This window comes from Strongylocentrotus purpuratus, unplaced genomic scaffold, assembly GCF_000002235.5.
Source record: "Strongylocentrotus purpuratus isolate Spur 01 unplaced genomic scaffold, Spur_5.0 spur5_contig_810, whole genome shotgun sequence".
Classification (NCBI taxonomy): Eukaryota; Metazoa; Echinodermata; class Echinoidea; order Camarodonta; family Strongylocentrotidae; genus Strongylocentrotus; species Strongylocentrotus purpuratus.
In genome coordinates, this window is record NW_022145514.1 from 892,293 (window position 1) to 914,155 (window position 21,863).

Sequence of the window (21,863 nt, forward strand, 5' to 3'; positions counted from 1 at the left end):
CTTAACAATTATGGCAAGCCGTTAGCATCTTTGAAAATAATTTAAAAGGCATACTTGACTTTTGACTTTGCAATGCTCAATGCTGGTCAGTATATTATGAAACGAATGACTCTTTTCTAAGTACCCTTTGTCTTCTTCACACATGTATTTATGAGCTTTCTTCTTTCTGAACTTTTGATCTTTGTGCCTAAATTTAGTACACTAGCTGTCCGTGCTTGTGTATTTGAACTAAGTGACCAAAGTTGCTTTCAGTTAAATAAAAGTTAGGTGGCTGTAGGAAATTTGAATAATTTGCAGGTTTTAGACTTATTCCTGTGTTTCAAAGACCAACCAATTTCCTTATAATGCTGATGACATAAGCTATTAATGAAATTCAAAATTTCCATGTACCAATTATACATGTTGTTTCAGTATAAAAGTGTATATACACAAATTATTAATTTATGATACTTCATATGCATCCCCTCTGTAGAACGAGTTCCCATCTGAGTTGGAATTCCAGTTGGAGGTTGAACGATTGCTGGTCAAGGAGTTTGCCATCGAGTATCAGCAGCAGAACGTCATGCTGGACACTGACCGGTCAGCTCAAGCTCTGGCCACTCCAGGAGTCTTGATGGCCAGCGTCATGACGTCCAGAAGCAAGAAAAACGTCAAGGCTAAGTAAGTTCACATTCATTTTGTAATGTTAGCAAATTAATACTCAAGTGCCTCAATAAAAACTAGTTAAAAAATAATTGTATTTCAATAGTCAAAATGTAAATTGCATATATTATTTGTTGTTAGGTAGGGTAAGTCATAATGTTTGTCCTACCTAGCAACAACTATGATGTATGGAATTTGAATTCTGACTATTGAGACACATTTATAGGAAGAGTTTAATGAAATAATTCATTTTGGGGCCTTTCACAAAGGCATGTGCATAAATTTGGTTACATTACAAAAATGGCCTATTCAGAAGCAAGAACTTTGGTTCCTTCATTCAGAAAGATAAAGTAGGGTATTCAACGTGTTGAGAAGGATCAACTCTAGTTTGGGATATTTGAGACATAAATTAATCACAATGTGATGACATATACTCTACTTCATTCTACTACATTATAAAAGTGAGGGCTTGTATAAACATTTCTATCCATTCAGTTTTGTAACTTCTTTCATCCAACTCACTTTCTATTTGTCAATTTCTTCTTCTTGATTGTTGATTTCTCTCTCTTTTATCTGACACTTTCTCCTTTTCTTGTTAGTAGTGAATGTGTGTTTGATAATACTAAATGCAGTGGAAATCAAGTCATAAGCCTTTCCAGGTCGTTACATTTTATTTTGGGACCCGTCTTCCTTTTTTCTCTGTTGCAGGGCTCGCCTGCCAGATTACATGCTTGATTTTGGCTACGTAGTCCTCGGCACTGTCCGAACACACATCATCCGAGCCACCAACACCGGCTTCTTCCCCGTCTCCTTCTCCGCTGACCGGATCTCTCTGGCCGGAACCGGGTTCAACGTGGAACTTGACCGGGTGCGTCACCTACCGGGGTTCCCAGACCACGAGACTGTGGACTTCAGGGTCAGCTTTGACCCCCTTGGGTCTAACCTGGGACTCGGAGATGTGGAAGCGTTGATACCGGTCAATGTAAGTATTCAGCCACATTTTGGCCATTTGTGATAATTAATGTGTCATTGCATTGAATGGAATGGCCATCGTGATGTTTAATCTGTAATGTTTGAATATCACATTTTACAATATTTCATATTGAAATTGTGTTGTAGCATTGATTCATGTTCAGACGTTGAAGTTTTGAAGAATTATCTCTGTAAGATATGTAAGATTGCATAGTGCTCCATTTGTGATCTGATGACAAACTTTGCATGTACGTAGTAAAATAAGCTGAGTAATGTTTCATTAATTTGTTGTCTTTTAAATATGATAACATAATATTCCTTTAGATGTTGAGTTCTCAGGGAGCTTAAAGATGAAAACTCTTATCATCAAAGATTAATGTCTTACCCAAGGGCATTAGCACACCAGCTCCTGTCTTATAAAGAATTGTGATTGATCCAAATCAATTGCAAGTCCTCCAATCAATCGGTTTGCAGTCTCCTATCTCTTATGTACATATAGTTGTGATTGATGTCAATTGCAGATAAGTTGATATCAATTCTTTATGAGATGGGGGCCCAGCCATGACCTCCCTCATTCCAGGCATTGCTGCATATCATCCGAGCTTTCATTCTGTTTCATTCCCAGATCATCAATGGACCTTGTGTATTCCTGCGGCTGCGTGCCTGTGTCACTATGCCCGACATGGAGATCTCAACGGACTGCCTGGAGTTTGGAGACGTCCAGTGCGGTCAGTGCAAGGTGGTGACCATCCAGCTTCACAATCACAAGGAGGTCAAGTGTGAATGGTCATCACTACCCACTGAAAAGGAGAAGAAGTTGGTGAGTTCTTGACCATTATATGTCCTCTTCCTATAATTCATTTATTGAATGCTTCTGAAATCGGAAAGTCTAATTATTAAAAAAAATGTATTTGTAGTGATAATTTTCTCTCACTCTCTCTCTTTCTCTCTCTCAGTTTATCCGTTTCTGTTTATCTGTCTCTGTTTATCTGTCTCTGTCTGTCTGTCCATCTCTCTCTCTCTCTCTCCCTCCCCTCTTGTTGTGTCTCTCTGTCTCTTCCTCCTCTCTTTTTGTGTCACTCTGTCTCTGTCTCTCTCCCCGTCTCTTCTTTTTGTGTCTCTTTGTCTACCTGTCTCTCTGTCTCTCTGTCTCTCTCTCTCATTTTTTATTGCAGTATGTATCTTGGTCAAGATGTGATAGAACATCATAAGAGATTTCATGTTTATGGCATATTGCTTGCTTTGTCCTTCCAAAACATTTTGAAACACAAGATTTCAGCCCACAGCATAGTACTAGAAGTGTCATTTATTCATGTACATGTTTCTCTGTCCATCAGCTCTTCAAAAACTGCAGTAATACTCTAGCACAACATGGATGTATATTTATTTTTTTTATTCTGTATACCAAAGAGCCATGTTCTGTAAATTCCCTTTTAAAACCTTACAAAATGTGTTGCTTTACAAAAGGAATTAAGATATGTTTAGTTATCTTTTTCTTTTCTCTTCATTTAATGATCATGACAATTCTGTTAATTCATTGTGCAACTATACTCTTTTAATACAAAAACTGTAAATATCAAGGTGTTAAATATGTGCAAGTGTAAATTTCAATGGTGTAAATGGCAAACTCTACATGGTAACATTGGCATTTATCAGTTCATACATATATCTTGATCTCCTATATAATTTATATGTCTCAGCCGAAAATTCAGACATCTTATTTTCGCCTACATCGAGTTTGTATTTTCAAAGTACAATCTCACTGCTCTCATCATTCATACAAATAACATTTAAAGTGTATTATGTTATACTATTATTTGTACCTTTCTGTTTTCACTAGCTTCTGGAGAAACAAATGAAGGTACAATTTGCCAATTTTAAAGCACGCACCCTTGTCACAACATTGCAAATTTCACCCTTGCCCCTTTTGTCATTTTATTCATTATTGCTTTTTTTTAGTGTGCCATAACTGAATCAAAAGTGTAACATTGATCATAAAAATTTGTCAAACCTGCCTTCCAACCAAACTTTTGTATAAACCAAAATCTGCCTTTTGGTTTCCAAATTGATGTATTGCTGATATTCCAGTGAATATTGAACATCATACTTCAAACTTCAAAAGTAGCTTAATAAGTAAATTATTTATAATTCAGCACCAGTTATTGAATTCAATTTGATGTTGGAATATATTTGGAATTGAATTTGTTTACAATGGTTCTTGTAACTTGATATTAGGCCTCTAGCTGTGATCAATGCTACTACCTTTTGAGATTGCACTTTAGTACCCAGAAAGTTTATGAAAATTCAAAAGGGTTTCCCCCAAATATCCTTTTTGTGGGTGTCTGTGTGGTAATTTATCACTGTATATGTGTGGAGTCTGCCCATGATTTATTTGTGTGCAGTGGAATTATGTGACGATTAAAAAAATATATATATATATTTTTAGACATTTTGAAGTTAGGATCTCACTCACAAGACAACTCCATTAACAAAGTTTATTTGGATTTTGTTGTTGTTGTCAAACACAATATGCATTTTGATTAGTGTATGAAAGATAATCCTACATAATATCTATATGTAAATCTTGTGTGAAACGAGTTGCCCTCTTCATTTTAATTTTTTGCAGTATGCTCCCTGCTATGTGCTTGCAGTATAATGTTCTCTTTTAAAGATATGCTGTGTCACTGTGTGTATTTGTTTGAAACAAGCTTCTATAGTGAACTGAGCTACAAACCAAATATTTTATCACATTAAATTTCATTTAATAGTTTTTGTAATGCAAAATTGCTAGACATTGCTGTTTGTACACTCTTATTTCATGAGATTTAATTTTTTTGATAAACAGATTAGATTTATTAGCCAAGCTGTATGGGCTGCTTTTACATGACCATTTTCAAAACCGCAAAAAGAAGAAGAAAAGATATGTTGAGCTGTATATGCATCCCTGATCTACAATGTATATATCCTAAAACACAGATCAGTGAGTATTATATGCACAAGGGTATTTGTACACAACAATTTTGTTGGGTACATATACCTCCCTTCCGCCTCAATCCCCAGCATTTAAAAAAAAAAATCTTTATTTTGGCCATATTGTCACAACAAGGTGATTTTAGATAATATAGTCAAATCTTCCTGTACTTCACAACACAACAGTAGCAACAGTATTGAAACAAAAACAAATAATAAAATACATGCAACAATCGCGGTCGTGGGTTTTTAATGAAAATTTCCCCTTCACAAGCGAGTATTGTTACAATATTGTTTCAAACCGTATACATGAAGGTTCATAAGAAAATTGAAAAGATTTCTAGTGATAGGACTCCTTCTTTATCTTCTCTCTGCAGGTCGACAAGCATATGCCTCTTCATCTGAGACGGAAGCTGAAGCCTGCGAGGTCCATACCTCGTAACTTTGAGATGATGCCCCCTACTGGTATGCTGCTGCCAGGTCAAAGGGTCAATGTACAGGTCAAGTTCATGCCTACAGAAGAGGTCAGTCAAATTTGTAGCCTTATTGTTTGATTATTACATTTATCTTTACCAAAAAAAGATTTGCTGTTTTTGTATTTATAGGAAGCAATGATATGTTACGAAAGATAACATTGATACAGTCAAACCTGTCTATAGCGACCGCCGAAGGGAAACACGAAAAGTGGTCTTTGTAGACAGGTTCCTTAACTACATGTTTCAATGAAAAACCTTTTTCAAGGGAAACAAAAAATGTTGTCTTTGTAAAGCAGGTTTGACTGTATTATAATTCATAGCAAATTTTGATAAAAGGTGAATACAGCTAAAGGAAGGACTAGAGCTAAAGCAAGTATTATCTGTAGATTTTGATATAGATTCTCTAGGTAGACGATGCTATGCAAATGCTTACAATCATCCACATCTCACCTCTTGACCCTAGAAACTCTACTCTGAGCGTATCTCCCTGCGCATCAACCAGAGCAGCCAGCGCCTGACCATGATGGCCACCGGCATCGGCCTGGAGCCACGGCTGGAGCTCAGTCAATCGCTGCTGGAGTTTGGACCTATCCTACCACACAGCGCAGGAGATGAGAAGGAAGTGATCGTCAAGAATCCCTGCACCTTCCCCATTGAGTTCTACTCCTTAGAGTTTGATAAGCAGTATCTGACTGAGGAGAAGGTGAGAGCCAGCCAAGAGATCTATGATTAATAATTACAGTGCTTATATAGCGCCTAACACTTACTTTATCAGAAGTCTCTAAGCGCTCTACAATAATGCAGCATAATTACCCTGGCTTTAGCAGTGCAGGTGTTACGCATGCTGCGTTTCAAGGAATACATTCCTCCCAGGTACCCATTTACTTCACCTGGGTTGGGTGTGGCAAATCAATGATCAATGTCTTGCCAAAGGACATTGGAGCAGCGGCGGGACTCGAACCGCGGACCTTGTGATCGACAGTCCGGCGACGTATCCACTCGACCACAACACCTCTACATCTTAATTGCGCTATGTTGCACTGTAATGTTTCATGCATCATGATTCTGTCATATTACATTGAGAGAAAACTTGATGCCAGTTGGGTATTACAGCTTCTCTTAAATTCTGGTGATGTCATTCTGATTTGTTTTCTTATCCATTAAACTGTAAATGGGTTGTTGGGACCAGTCAAAGGTAATTAAACTGAGACAAACATGCTGAAAATTATGTCATTAAAAGCAACTAGTCTTATATTTGTATATATTTGAAGGTGTGTTATACATTTTGTAAAGATAGAGGAAAAGAGAAAGGCAGAGACTACAGAAAGAGTTATGCAGAATGTTCCATTGTGGTAAAGTGTGGGAAGGGATAGGAAGGTATCACAGCAACCAAGCTTTCTTCTCAAAGATGCATAATATCTGACAATAATGAACACAAAGAAACTAATACATGGCTCTCTTTATTCCAATAACCTTTCCAAGATGCTCCGCCTTATGAAGGACTATGACGAACACGGCACCCTGCTCCTGCCTCCCCGTATTCAAGGCGAGAGGCTCCCTTCAGAGATCCTGGAGTTCTACGAGGAGCAAAAGAGACGTCTGGAGGAGGAGGAGGAGAAGGAGAAAGCCAAGGTGGAGGCAGAGCTGGCAGCCAGAGCTACGGCTGCTGCTGCTATAGAGGGAATGAAAGGAGAAGGTAAGGTTCTTGGTTGTTGTATTGCCACAATGTACTTGTTTTTGGTGGTCACCTGTTAAGAATGATCACCAGCCGTAGAAGTATCATTGCACAGTTTCTAATAACTCTAGGTTTTGAGAGCAAGAGTTAAATTAAGACTATATTTATACATACCAATAATTATAATCTTCTTTTATGATTAAAAAAAAAATATCTATAGCTTCGTCATTTGTAAGAGACTTTAAAGCCCCACTGTACTACTTGTAGCTAATTGCTCCCTCTATGTAGAAAACAATGCCTAAGTGGTGCCCGTTGGTCCCCCATGATCCTCTTTTTCTTATGTTAATTGAGAGCTGAGTTGATGAGATAACCACCTGTCGGTGACCAAGGTGGGTGGTCTAAGCTCTCCTGGCCAAACTAATACAGACATGCTTTAACGAGTAGGCTGATTGCATGATCAATGACATACTGTACATTTGCACTCCCGTTCTGTCTTTTTGTGCACGTAGTCTTGTTAAATAGACATCAATTGATTAATCACTAACCAGGAGTCTGATTTCCTTTATTACTAGGAGGTGAGGAGGGCCAGACTGCATCCCAAGCTCAAGCCACACCAGCAGCAGCAGGAGGCGTTGCATTCACCCAGCCATCTACGACTGGTGCTGCAGAGGATGGCATGGGACAGGATGGAGAGAAGGACAAGACAGAGGGGGAGAAACAGGACGAGGATGACACACAAGGTACGATGATGTCCTTGTTATTACAAATAATTTCAAGATAGATATTTAAGATATTCAAGATATTTTATTTAACCAAACCTTAAAAACCATACAAACAATAATAGAAAATACAGTATGGATTATGGAAAGGGCCAAAAGAAAAGAAAATGGCCCTAAAATTGAGAGTAAAAAACAACAAAACAAATACCAAGTAGATACAGATTCAAATTAATCAATTATAGAAACTAAATTGCACAAATAAACATTCATACTCACCCTCCACACACAAATGTAACTATCCTAGGTAGCCACAAAATCTAATTTGTTCATCTGATTGATTCCAAAGTTTTATCCCAGTAGAAGATAATGAGTTTAGAGACAATGTTTATTTTACTTTAGGTAAATGTTTGATATTTTTGCACTGGTGTAGGCACCCTCCCCCTCATAGAAATAGGTAAGGTACTATACCATCCTATTATCCCTTAGTCTAGTCTTATACAGCATCTACCTGATTTAAAATTCTCAATGAAATGTTCTGTTCATTTTTTAGACATAGGTAACTTTTTAATGGCCATGACAATTCAACCTACCCAACAAGATTTCTCTTATCGTTTCCATCCTTTTGTCTCCTCTCTTCTTTTTATAAAATAAAGTTTAATTATTTTTGCTTTCTTTCTCTCAAACTTTGTCTAACATCTTTTTATCTTGCTTTTACTTTCTTTACCATTTCTCCTACGAACAGACAAGAAAGACTCTGCCAGCACCGTTGGAGTTGGTGAGCTGATAGAGATCACCCCTGTCTCTGCATCCATCGCAAGGCACCTTGGCATTGACCTGTCCCCAGAGGGCAAGGCTGCCATGAGGCGTAGAGGGCTGGCCTTGGTGGTCCATGGAGCACCTCTCGCTGGTAAGGATCGCTAGACGTTTCCATGACTTTCTAAGGCATTATCTCAAGTGCAGTTGCTGTAATAAGAATTCTTTTTCACTAATTGCCTTTCTTGACCCGGGTGGAGCTAAACAGGCACCTGTTTGCAAAAATGGATCACTGCTATGTCTTCAAATTGTATAGATGCTCAGAGAAAAGTACATTTTCACATATTACATGACATAACCATCACTTTGATTTCCTTTAAATTTGGAACTTTCTGATTGGAACTCATAGGTGAAATATATAAGTTATAGCTTAGTTTAGTTTATTTTTTAATAAAAAAATCACACCCGTGATTAGACGGCAGGCCTAGAAAGGCCTATGAGTGATACATCAAAATAACAGTCATAAACAATTTGTATGTTAATCAAATCTTTCTTATGATGTATTACTAAGAATTAAGTTAAACTTATTTCAGAACTTATATAACTTTTTAAAATCACAACAGCTCATATTAAAGATTGAAACTGATTTATTAGTAGAACTGTCTATTTGTCCTTAAATCAGATTTATAACTAATCATATAAAATGACTATGCCATCATTTTAATTTTCCATCAACAGGCAAGACCACCACATCTATTGCCTTGGCCAAACACTACGAGGCTGCCCTCCTGACTGTGGACAGCGTGGTACTGGATGCCATCTCTAACGGCAACACCCCAGCAGGCTTGAAGGCCAGGGAGATGTGTGCCATAATGGCCCGAGCCCAGCTGGCCAGGGAAGGGGATGGCAGTGAGGCCCAGGCCCAGGGTACGGGCGGGGCTCTCAGCATGGAGGCAGTCTATCAGCACACGCAGGGACTTGGTGCTGCCTCAGGTACGACTGTCACAGATCAATTCCTGGATTGTGAAGAAAGTAAATGGTTTTGGAACTGTGGAAAAAGAAAACTCATTGCTATGTGCAAATCTGTAATGAAGTTGATAGTTATTGAGCATTTCTGAATCTAGGTTAGGCTTCTTTGAGAAAGGTAGAATGTAGGCAATTTTGAGCTCAGAGGGTACATGGGCCTGATCAATACTCAAATTAACAGTCTGTAAAATAAAAGAAAAAATCGATAAAGAGCAGCCCTTGATGAGAATAGTGTAGACAGGGTCTAGTTGACCTGACTTCGCTGGACCCTGTCTACCCAGCAGTGCTTGGATCTCATCTAGTGTGGTAGGTTGGATCATCTCAAGGGACGATGAAGTGAGAGGATCGTCTGGAGTCAGACTGTCTTGAGTATTATGAATCTGTGAGTGGAAGAACTGAATAAAACTTTAGGCCAACACCTTACTGTTGACATGTGAGCTCTGTTTAGGGTTCAGCAGACGGTTAGCTATAGAAAACAGTTTCTTGGAGTAATTCCTGGACGACCGATAGTTTATGAAAGCGTTTTCTCCACCCAAACTTTTCTTAATATCTCTGTTGAATGCACTGAAACTATTGTGCTAAAGCCTCAGTTTCATTTGTTTTTAATAGCTTCTGTGATGGGCGGCGCCCATTCTGTCATCAGTAACCGCAAGACCAGCACCATCTCCGGCCACAAGCCTGCGCACAGCATGGTAGCGGGCGAAGATGGAGCCCCAGCCCCGCCCCCGCCCAAAGCCGAGAAAGCGGACAAAAAGGACAAGAAGGGGGCTAAGCAGGAGGGTGATACCACCACCCAGCTGTCCAGCAGCCCCCCTCCGGCCGCGCCCATCGCTAGAAGGTTGAGTGTGAGTGCTAGCGTGGCTGGGGAGGAGGGGTTGATGAGCTGTATCTTACCTGAGGAGCTGCTGGCTGAGATCCTGGCTGAACGTATGCAGGTGAGGACCTAGCTGGATGCCATTGTCCACGAAGCAATCTAATTTACACAAACATTTGATTTACATGTTTGTGTTGTTGAAGTTGTGTAATAATACACGTATGTATCATTAGAATAATTTCATAGCATTTATATAACAAACTGACATGGAAGTTGTTACCATGATACAACAAACCAAATTGTTTTAACCAGCTGGATAGGATTTTACTTTGGTATTACATTGATCTCCATAGACTCTGGCCCAAGTTATCTTGTTCTTATCTATCATGGTTACAGTGTTGTGTGCTCTCTTGACTGGCAGACCAAGATGTCCAACAATGTTAAAAACAACAGCTGAAGAAAGCATTTTTATTTTAGATAGTGTCAAACTGGCATATCTTAAAAAAAACTATAAAACAGTAGTGCATGCTGCTGGTCTTATGAAGTGGCTTATGTCATTGCTTAATAAAATGTGCTAGTTTGTGAAACCTTTGAGAAACTGGCTTTTTCAATCATTTCGTATTTTCATTATTTCAATTTCATTCAGTTGAACGACTGTCACAAGGGTGTGGTCTTTGATGGCTTGGAGACACTCTTCAGTCCTAACCAGACTGCTACAGCAAAGGCTCTCCTTGGGGCTTTCAACAACAGGAAATACATCTACTTTGTCACCCTGAAGCTTGACCAGGTGGTCCTACAGGCCAGGGAGAAGAGACTACAAGAGGAGAAAGGTAAACTCAACTGTAGTTTCATATATATATATATCAATATTTTGGAATGGGTATATATCTTCTAATAAAAAAAAGAGTTCGTAGAGGATGGTTTTGATTGCTTCTATCACATTCTCCTGAAAATGTATTGATAGAAGAAGTCGACAGAATCATGATGTAGAGGTGTCGTGGTTGAGTGGATATGTCGCCGGACTGTCGATCACAAGGTCCCGCCGCGGCACTAATGTCCTTTGGCAAGCATTGATCTACATTTGCCACACTCAACCCAGGTGATGTAAATGGGTACCTGACAGGAATTAATTCCTTGAAATGCTAGAGCGCTGTATAAACAGCAGCTAGGCTAAAGTCGGGGTAATAATAAATGCGCCTCGGAATAGAATTATCTAGATAGACAGCGCTATAGAAATGCCTATTATTATTATTATTATTGATATATCAATTTCCTCCATTGTTATTTTATTTAATTTCAAGGTAAACCATTATGTGAAAGATTTATAACCCAACTACTTTGAAGAAGAAAAAATAATCCAACCAACAAATTTTTCCATTATGGTTTCTTTCTTTTCTGTTAACTTTTCTGTAAGGCAGTAAAATTGCAGCGTAAAATTAACTTGTCCAAATATCCTCACCTTACATGACAATCCCCATGTATGCTTCATGAACAAGAGTTGTAGACAGTTTCTCTGAACGTGAGTTTCACTATCAGAATCCAACCTTACCTTTCATGATCAATCCCTGTTGATTCCCCCACCTTGCAGATGAACGTGAGAGGGAGGAGGAAGAGGAGGAGAGGCAGAGGTTAGAGGAGATGTCTGAGGATGAGTATGATGCCCTGACGGAGGAAGAGAGAGCTGCCATCGATAGGAAGAGACTCAAGACCAAGAAGGAGAGGCTCCACAAGAAGTGAGCAACCTGTCATCTTATTCGTCCATTTCTTTCTCCAAACTTATTTGCATTCTGATGAAAATTACAGAAATATTAGCAATTAAGAAACCGCAGTGATGAAGGGTGATTGATGAAAATAATTATAATCTACAATACTTCTGTTTTTGGAAGACAGTTATTATACATAGATCTTAATCTCTCTCCATTTCTAAAGTAATAATAATGTCTCTGAGCACTTTACAGATATATCATTACCCCGGTCATCAGATTCAGGCTTGCCCGCACACAATATATGCACATTCTCCACTCCCTAGGGAGCATTACAGCCAGGCGTCATTTTACAGATGCTCACAATGCTGAGCAAACTACATAAGATTTTAATCAGTGCTTTGTACACTGTGACTGAAGTCCCAAGGGAAACACAAAAAGTGGCCTTTGTAGACAGATGGTCACTAAAGCATGTTTGACTGTAGCTACTTTATGAGCTAATACTGCATTTGGTCAGCAGGGCTTTAGTATGAGGATTGGAGCATTTTGTTCATTTTGCTTGTGTTCCAGATTTGATATCTAATATTGATAATTTTGGAAAATATTATTATTTCAGAGAAATGGTGGAGCGTCTTGAGAGGGAACGAAAGGAGAGGGAGCTTCATGCCTTGATGGAGGAGAAGAAACTGGAAGATGATAAGTAAGTCCAGGGTCCCTTCTTTATACAAAGATTTACGATTGATCCAAATCAATCATAAGTTTGCAGTCTATCTCTTATGTACATGGCTGCAATTGATATCAACTCTTTGTAAGAAGGGGCCAAGAAATCTTCAAAAATGATTATAAAAAAATACTCATGCATGAATCATTTCTGTTGCACTTCTCTACTGGGAAATTAGAAATAATTGAATGATTGATTTCTAGCCAAATATTTCATATTACCAATGCAAAGGAAATAGTATGACTAATTGATAGTATACTGTAATCATAGTAGTTCTGTTAGATTTGGTGGTATCATTGATACATAATCTAGCCCATATATAATGCTTACATCTTCAAATAAGTTTCATACAACTAGACAGAGCTGTATGCATGCTGCGATTTTTGCACAGAGATCAAACTTCATTTTTTCTTCATTCTGTATTCCTCACAGAGGCAAGAAGAAGAAGGGTGCCAAACCAGGAGACAAGGATAAGGATAGCACCAAGGGAGGACCAAGTGGAACCGCCCAGGCTAAGAAGGGACAGGATGGCAAGGTAGCCATGTCCTCCAGCCAGGCAACCATCAGGAAGGGGCCCCCTGACCCAACGGCTCCATCGGACCACGCCCTGAAAGGGGTGCAGTCGGTTGCCACGGACAGACCGGAGTCACATGGTACAGCTGGCAGTGATCAGCCCCAGGATGAGGGAACAAAGTAAGTGAATGATGATGACGGTGGTGATGGGGGTGGTTACTGTGGCGATGATGATGTTGATGATAGTGAAAATGATCGAGGAGGAGGAGGAGGATGGTGCTGATAATAATAGTGGTGGCTTCTTATAGCGAACATATCTGACACGTCGTGACGCTCCTTGCGCTGCCCCTATTATTACCCTGGCTTTAGCAAGGCGGCCATTACAGCGTTCTAGCATTTCAAGGAATTCATTCCTGCCAGGTACCCATTTACATCACCAGGGTTGAGTGTGGCAAATGTAGATCAACGTCTTGCCAATGGACATTAGTGCGGACCTTGTGATCGACAGTCCGGGTTACGTATCCACTTGACCACGACGATGATGATGATGAGGAGGAGGAGGAGGAGGAGGAGGAAAATGATGATTATGATGATATGAGGTTAATGATAATATGTGACAATAAAGATGATGTGCATAACGATGATGATGAGTTGGTGATAACGTGTATTGATAATTGGGTCAAAGTTATCATTAATTTGCTATGCTGGTTATCTCCTTTATTAGGAAAAAGAAGAAGGAGAAGGGCCGTCCCATTTCCAACGAGGTGGCGGTAGAGCCTGAGGTTGAAAGAGACCCTGCTAAGGAAGCTGAGATGTATCTGACTTGTCGCTTCAAGGCCTTTGAGCATGGCATGAAGGACATTGACAAGATGCTGGCACGATGGGAAAGGACCACAGGTGAGTTGTTTAATACAGCGATGGAATTAAAATTGAATGAAAGGAATTATTTACAATTATCATAGATCTAAGTTATTGAAGAAATGAGAAAATTCCTGCTGATAATAGAATTCAAAAATTGTTTTATGAACATGTACAAAGAAGACAGGGAGTTGTCTGAAATACGTTAGAATTGTTTAGAATGGTGTGGGCATTAAGTGGAATGTAAGGAAATAATATGGCATAACAATCCTTTTTACAGGAAATTATATGAAATAGGAAGGAATAGGAATGGAATAAAATGGAATGGGGTTGAAATCAATAGAAATGATTTTGAATCAAGTTAGATAGAATGAAATGGAAGTAAAGTTTGAAAATGGAAAGGAAAATTTGAATTTCTAGGAAAAGAATGAAAGGTATATGGGTGGAAATGGATTAAATTCAAATGGAAAGGCATTGGTTGGAATGAAATGAAATTGATATTAGAGAGAGTACTATATAGTGCTGCATCTAAAAGAGATTTTATATTCGGAACTCGAGGTAGAAACAAAAAGAGCATATGACAATTACTACCAACACATTGGATGTACATAATGAAGCTTAATATTTAAGACTAGCTTCATGTTTTAAAACGGAACCCTGGTCACAACTCTCTTATCTCATTCTCCACATTCCTTCATGCACCCTCAGGTCAGATTGTCCCAGACACATCCGGTGATGACCTGGAAGCAGAAGAGACCCCTGCCCATCCTCCCTCAGGCAGGAAGGGCAAAACCAAAGCAGAGAAGGAGAAAGAGAAGGAGCGAGAGAGGGAACGACAGGAGAGGGAGAGGCTTGAGAGGGAGAAGGCCGAAAAGGTAAGGGTTTCTTGTTTGCCCTTTTAAAATGTGTTTCTGTTATGGTATTACTAAGCATGAAATAAATCTTGACAAAGGCAAATGTCAATACACATTGAAATGTATCATACAGTACTTTATGATATAAAGGGTCACAATAATCAGCTAATATGGTTTTCATCTGTTTTATACAAACAACTTTTTGGGTGCTCATCACCACATTTTCGAAAATCTGTTGCAGCAGAAAAAAAAAATCTAAAAAATATTCTCATGCATAGGAGTTGAACGGTTAGTGTATGAATAAACAATGTTGTATGTGTAGACAAATATTGCTGTGCAAGTACGGGTAGGTCCAAATTTATATGGAACTTATAACAGACTTGACATAGGGAAATGGCAGTTATTTGCATGTATGTTATCCAGTTGTCTTAATTTGACGGGCATTTGCTAAAGAATAAGAAGAATGCACTAGACAATTAACTTGTTAAACCAGAGCTTTCAGGGGCCTTTAATATTAAAGCACTGTCTGCTGATAAGATAATCCCTGATAATCCCTGCCATTGTTTACTTTGACATCGATCCTCTTACTTAGGCTGCAGCCGAGTCTGGAGAACAAGGAGAGACCAAGGAGGGTGAAGGAGAGGGCAAGGAAGGAGAGGAGAAGGAGCAGCTTGGAGTACCTAACATCGTCATCGATGCCAGCGAGCCTGATGACATGATGGGTCAGAAGGTCCTGGACATTGGACAGTTGCCATCCTGCCAGGAGGTAAGACAGACATGCTTGATATGTTCAGGATTGCTAGAGATAAGTTATGGTTTGACTTTGGCAGTTTCCTTGATGCCTGGAGCAACTATTAAAAGTTTATCATTGAATTATCAAAAGAGAAAAATAAAAGGAAGCAAAAATACATGCATTAAGTTTCCATTGAAATGCTAGTAAAGTATCACTGGCAGATTCAAAGATTAAACACTGATTAATTAAACCTGTTAGCGATCCTTGTCATTGATGGATGAAAATGATGTACAATAATCTAACATGCTCATTTTCTTATAAAAAACTCAGACTTTTCAGGTTATTCAGTATGCATGTGACTATACTTTAATAATTACAGTAATTTACTGTTTATTTGTGCCACACAGAGTCAAAGAAATAATTGATTGATAGTTGCAATGTGTATTCAGAATGAAATGTAAATGAATTTCACAAATCTCTTTGGTTCCAGGTCTTGGATGGTCTAGGTCTAGGACCTAGTGGTCCACCCATCCCACCTCCAGCATCATTTTCAGTCATCCCCTACCCTGTTAAGCGTAAGCCACCCCTTGGCTTTGACCCTATGGGGCACTACTACTTTGTTGCCAATGGACCCGATGATCCGTGAGTATCCATTGAGGGATTTCAAGTTGGGTGTTAGTGTTAGTGTTAGTGTTTAGAGCATTCAAGAGCTCTTAAATCGAGCGAAAAATTTGCTGATGAAATTAAGAGCCCGATACCGATATCAAAACGTCACCACATACTTGATTTCACGAAGATGATTAAAAAATAGTACATCAAAACTAAAGATATCATGAAAAGTACAGAATAAATTTACACCTATTCCTCTTGTCTTACAAAAGAATATATGAATTACCTGATTCACATATTTTTATTTGATCGTCAGACAATAAATTGGCGTCGTTCCTGTGCTGACTGTGTGCGGGTACAACACTAACACCGAACTGGAAATCAACATTTGCTTAATCCCTAGGGGCTAGTGTTAGTGAATAGGACATTTGTACGTAAAATATAAACACCAGCCACAAAGGTCGGTTCAGCAGACGACAATTTTGCAAAATCGATAACACTAGCTACCGGAAGTTGACGATATTCAGAGGTCAAAGCCTTAACACCAGCTGATTTCCATTTCAGTGTTTAGGCTGGTGTTAGTGTTTATTAAACACTAACACCAGCATTAAACACCCAACTTGAAATCACTCATTGTTACCTTTACAAATCTTAACGATTCTAACATCATGCTAGTCTCATATGTGCGTAAATGTAAGTTTGGTTGTTCAGTGCATTTGAGTCCCAATAATGTTTCATTAACTAGTTATCATTATGCTAGTCCAAATAATCCATCTAATGCGCATGATAAACAAATAACGGTAGCTTTGTCACTTTCTCTCAATTGATGTATATTTTCATTTTCATTGCAGAAACTCTTTGAGATTAGATTTATTTTCAATGTTCAATGTCACCTGTTCATATCTTTCATCTGTAAATTGTTTAGTAATATTGGACAAGAAGAGAAACCTAAAGAACTTGATGGAGATCTAGAGGCTGGGACACCAGACAAAGGAAACACCAAGGTAAGAGGAGTAACAATAATAATAACAATAATAACAACATTTCATTTTTAAAGCGCCTTTTCATAATTAAGATACAAAGCAAAAGAACATTTTCATACAAACCTTACATTGATTACAAACAAACATATTTATTTTTATACACCTCTTGAAAGCTGCAAGAGTATGGAAATTCTTTAGAACAAGGGGTAAGGAGATACATAATAATAATAATAAAAGGCATTTTTATAGCGCTGTCTATCTAGAAATTCTATTCCAAGGCGCATGTATTATTACTCCAGCTTTAGCCTATAGCTGCCATTACAGTGCTCCCAGCATTTAAAGGAATTAATTCCTGCCTGGTACCCATGTACTTCACCTGGATCGAGTGTGGCAAATGAAGATTAATGCCTTAATCTATTTGTAACTTTTCCATAGATTATCTGAAATCCAGGTTTTGGGGTCCGTACCTGAAAAAATATAGTAGAAGTAGGAGAAAAGGTACACAAGTTGTCCTAACAATGTACCACAAAAATAGATTATTCTTTGAAATAAAATTTACCTTCCTTTTTAATCCTCCAGGATGACTTCTCTACCCCTACCGGTAGAAAGGGAGGCAAGGACAAGCTCAGGCCTGGAGCTGAGAGCACTGGGTCACGCCGCCGCTCAGCCAAGGGTTCTCGTAACCGTAAAGGGTCGGTCAGCGTCGCCTCTCCGCCCCCAGGTACCACCACACCGGGGTCAGACTTTGATGGCCAGAGCAGCACCACAGGGGATATGAACCTACATGACTCCAAGAATGTCAGGTGAGGCCATATGGTTTATTTGAACAATGTTTTAGTCTGAGATTATCTTCACCTGGTAGATCAGAAACACTTCCCAATTTTATGAGGACAGTATTCTCAGAAATAATGAGATTTGCTTCATATGTGTTTTTAACTAAATCAATAATGCCATACTCTCAATTGTATATGCTGGCTTTCTCCATCATATGTATCAATTTCTTTATAATATTTTGTCATTTTCATAAAAAAACATTTCCTTGATAAACTTGATTTCATGTAAAGAAGCCATACTTGTCAATGGAAGTCCTTTGGGATATTTTGAATAATAATGTTTGAGAAGACAGATCAAGGAAAGTTTATTGAGTAAAGACAACCCTAGGGAAACGGAACAGCTGTCTTTGGAGACAATAATATGATAGGTGATGATCGTTATAACCTATTATAACCAATAATATAAGTTATTTTTTGTTAAAGCAGATCCGAATGTACCTTTCTTGGTAAAGATATATGCCAACAACTATTAAGATGTTAGATTAAATAATGTCACCTTCAAAATATTCTTCCGATCCAGACTATCTATCTTCAGATGGACCGTACCAGCCGAGGGAGAGGTCACCCTCAAGCTACGCTTCCAGTCCGATGAGCTTGGCCAGTTTGACCAGACGCTCAACTATGAGATCGTTGGCACCAGGAGGCGCTATCAACTCTTCTGCAGGGGTGTCTGTTCCTTCCCCAACATCAGCAGAGAACCAAGGTAAGAACAGCTAGGGCCCCATTTCACAAACTTGTCATTAGTGACAAATGACAGTCTTTGTTATAAGCTACTGAAATCCCTGCTTCTGATTGGTTATCAGCAGATTTGTCACTGATTTTTGTAATTTGTCATTGAAAAAAGGCTTTGTGAAACCGGTCCCTGATTTGAAGGGTTGAAGGCACTGTTTGGAGAAGAAAAAAAAAACAGAAACATTTGCATATCTTGAACTTGCAGCAGATTATTCATGTATTTTGATTATAGAGAAAACAATAATTAAGAGATGCCGTAAAGTGTGTGTGCAGTGCTTTGTAACCGCAAGGAAAAGGCCATATATCAAATATCTTTTGGATTGGATTGGATTGGATAAAAAATGCTATTTAGATGTTTACCTCTGGAATATTTTTGTTGGTGATACTTGCGTTTCTGTCCCATAGGAAATCCATTATTCTTCATTTGAGTTAGGCCCTTAATTGGCCTAACGAAAAGCAAGATGGGAAGGGAAACGTGGGGAAATATTTCAATAATAATATGAATACATTCATCATGATACTATGAAGTCTTCCCAAGTCTGCATTATCAAGTCTTTTCATGTCTTTACAATATGCATTCATTTTTGAAGTTGCTGTCTACATACATATCTACATTGCGTCTCCAAAAGGTGAACAGGAACACGCTATATTTTGTTAATACACTATAGTTCGTTAATTGTTACTATCACTTCTGTGTACGTGGCTTTTAACCTGTCCATATTACCCCCACCAGGATTGTGTTTCCACACCGCAAGAAGAGCAAGAAGGCAGATGAGATAGTCCACAAGAAGTACATTCTGAGTACGGAGGTCCTTCAGATGGGACCTCTGCTGGCTGGTAAGACCAGGGACCGTTACAAGGAGGGCAAGTACCCAGAGAACATGGAGAAACTGACCATCAGCAACACGTCCCCGCTGGAGGCCGAGATGACCTTCTGCTTCCAGCACGATGGTAACGGAGCGACCTTCTTGCTAGATCCACCCAACATGGTGCTCAAGCCCAGCCAGACACAGGTAGGTATCCTCTGTGAATGTTTCATCATACGTGTGTCGTGATAGACCATGGCTTCTAATGGTCTTGGTCCTTGTTTCCTGTCGTATGTGTGTAGAAATTGGATTTGCACTTTCAATGTCTTTCTGACGATGGAGTCCAGTTGTGAAGTTAAATGAGAGACCTTTCACACTGAGCTTTTGCTTCATTGCCTTATTCTGGCGGAGACCCAACATTTGCTTTAGCGACATATGCTCTGGATTTTTATACATGTATGTCTTCAAAGATGTAGTTGACTAGGGCTTGGGTTGCCATTAAATTTTAGGTTAAGTTTAGGTTGTGGTTAGGTATAGTCAGATGTCAAGGTTGATGTAAGTAATCAGTGCTACAAATTGGCTGTGGAGCATTTATTGCTAGAACATGTCATGTAAATACTGTGATATAGTTTTAAATGTGAATAAATCCTAAACAGGTTTTTTTTCCTTTTTTCCCTCTCATTCTTTTCGATTAAGTCTTTGACAACAGCATGAACTCCCGCACCCTTTTAATAGATCATTGTTAACCCAAACTCCATTTTTATCCATTTCCATAGGAATTGACAATGTGGGCGTACCCCAAGAACCAGGGTTACTTTGAGGATACCATAGTATGCTGTATCAAGGAGAATCCAGAACCTGTCCAATTCAAGATCGCTTGCTACGGAGTCAGACCAGAGGTAGAACTTGATAAGAAGCAACTCCACTTTGAGAAGGTGCTGCTCCACAGGTAAATCTTGAACATTTACGAAGCGTGACAGGAAAATGTTTTGTCACTGTGATCTGGAATGTTCTCTTGGGCTAATTATTAAAAATTGTCTTTGACAACGATTCTTTCCCCAGACATCTGCTTTCTCCTGTGAAATAAGAACAAGTTTAAACTTGACTCTGGAAAAGAAAGACAAAAATTATCCAAAACTATATGTCATGAAAGCGATATAATAAGTTCATTTTTTATTTGAAAGTTTCTCTCAAGTTAGTTATAGTGTTCATACCATTTGCTGGTTCCTTTCATTATTAATAGGTTTGCTGTATATGCAGGTTGCTCGCTCTTATCATTGTGAATGTAACATTCCAATTTTGTTTTTTCTGCCTGTGAACTTTTGTAGACCTCCATTGCTTTTAACCTGCATCCAAGCAAGTTAAGTCGTGGATAAAAGAGATTTAAAAACAAACTTTGTCATTAGATGCTGCTTAAGAAAGAAAGATTACTGACAGTCCTTGTCAGCACTCCCCAATCTTCCCCCTCTCCCACATGGTACAACCGCAAGCCTACTGTATAAACTTTCTCATGTTTATAACCCTATAGGAAAGACACCAAGACCATCTACCTTCGTAACAGCACCCTGCTACCCGTGGCATGGAGGGTCAGTGGCCTGGAGTCTCTTGGTGATGACTTCTCAGTCAGCACCGATAGTGGCGTCATCGAACCCAAATCTGAGTTTGCCCTCAATGCTCACTTCAGGGCCATGAAACCAGTCAACACTAAGAAGATGATCCGTCTTGAGGTAAGCAAACAAAATTATAAACTGAGATGGGAAGATGAAGAAACTTGAGTGGTCATTTGATGTATTCATCATTTTGAAACCATTTTCAACCTCTACTTCCATTACATTCTATCTAATTTGATTTAAAATCCATTCTTCATTGGAAACTTTTACTACTTGGACAGCGATTTGTGATCTTAGAGCAAATTTGTTATTAAGATTACGTGCAAGTTAAGGTTCTGCTATTGAAGGTGATGGGTGTTCAGTAAGGAAAAGTTTCAAGCAAAACCAAGAATGAGAAGAAGAGAGATGGTTAGATTCACTGTTTATTGTAGGAGACTCTATACTGCCGAGACGCCTTTTTTCTTTTTTCCTTTTTATATCTCAAATAGTGTGCGTCTGCCAAAATGCATTACATTTGATATCACTATTAGCCTGCAAGTCATTGTTTGTTGCAGTTTTCTTCAATGTTCTGCAGGAATCGTTGTTCTCAGAAAATCATTAACATACAGAATAGATATGACGTATGCCTCAAACTTTTGGCAAATGGAAGGGTATAAGCACAGATAAGATAGGGTTTCCTATGGCAACTAGTTGATTCCTTCAAAAAGAAAAAAAGAAAAAAATGAAAAGAGAAAGTCATACATGTCTGCACTTCATGATGATCAAGTGCAGATCTGTAGAAATTGTAGAAGATATTAGAAGGTGTTACTTTTTAATTCTTGTTTGAGTATATGGTTGCCAACTTCTATAACGATCAGATGG

General features: G+C 38.8%; 1 protein-coding gene across 2 annotated transcripts in view; it reads left to right on the forward strand.

The window, feature by feature from the left end:
* The window catches only part of LOC580280 (hydrocephalus-inducing protein homolog), a 95,359-nt gene that overhangs the window by 33,307 nt on the left and 40,189 nt on the right, over nucleotides 1-21,863 (forward strand). For both annotated transcript variants that reach the window (XM_030977907.1, XM_030977911.1), the window contains 25 exons: nucleotides 473-660; nucleotides 1,351-1,624; nucleotides 2,240-2,434; nucleotides 3,455-3,475; nucleotides 4,962-5,108; nucleotides 5,524-5,763; nucleotides 6,543-6,756; nucleotides 7,308-7,475; nucleotides 8,197-8,361; nucleotides 8,946-9,200; nucleotides 9,843-10,168; nucleotides 10,694-10,877; nucleotides 11,636-11,780; nucleotides 12,367-12,450; nucleotides 12,904-13,164; nucleotides 13,709-13,881; nucleotides 14,551-14,717; nucleotides 15,289-15,462; nucleotides 15,920-16,071; nucleotides 16,964-17,042; nucleotides 17,601-17,824; nucleotides 18,375-18,557; nucleotides 19,320-19,599; nucleotides 20,169-20,341; nucleotides 20,921-21,119. In XM_030977907.1, coding sequence (XP_030833767.1) covers nucleotides 473-660; nucleotides 1,351-1,624; nucleotides 2,240-2,434; nucleotides 3,455-3,475; nucleotides 4,962-5,108; nucleotides 5,524-5,763; nucleotides 6,543-6,756; nucleotides 7,308-7,475; nucleotides 8,197-8,361; nucleotides 8,946-9,200; nucleotides 9,843-10,168; nucleotides 10,694-10,877; nucleotides 11,636-11,780; nucleotides 12,367-12,450; nucleotides 12,904-13,164; nucleotides 13,709-13,881; nucleotides 14,551-14,717; nucleotides 15,289-15,462; nucleotides 15,920-16,071; nucleotides 16,964-17,042; nucleotides 17,601-17,824; nucleotides 18,375-18,557; nucleotides 19,320-19,599; nucleotides 20,169-20,341; nucleotides 20,921-21,119 — 4,671 coding nt within the window. The remainder of the gene's footprint in view (nucleotides 1-472; nucleotides 661-1,350; nucleotides 1,625-2,239; nucleotides 2,435-3,454; nucleotides 3,476-4,961; nucleotides 5,109-5,523; nucleotides 5,764-6,542; nucleotides 6,757-7,307; nucleotides 7,476-8,196; nucleotides 8,362-8,945; nucleotides 9,201-9,842; nucleotides 10,169-10,693; nucleotides 10,878-11,635; nucleotides 11,781-12,366; nucleotides 12,451-12,903; nucleotides 13,165-13,708; nucleotides 13,882-14,550; nucleotides 14,718-15,288; nucleotides 15,463-15,919; nucleotides 16,072-16,963; nucleotides 17,043-17,600; nucleotides 17,825-18,374; nucleotides 18,558-19,319; nucleotides 19,600-20,168; nucleotides 20,342-20,920; nucleotides 21,120-21,863) is intronic.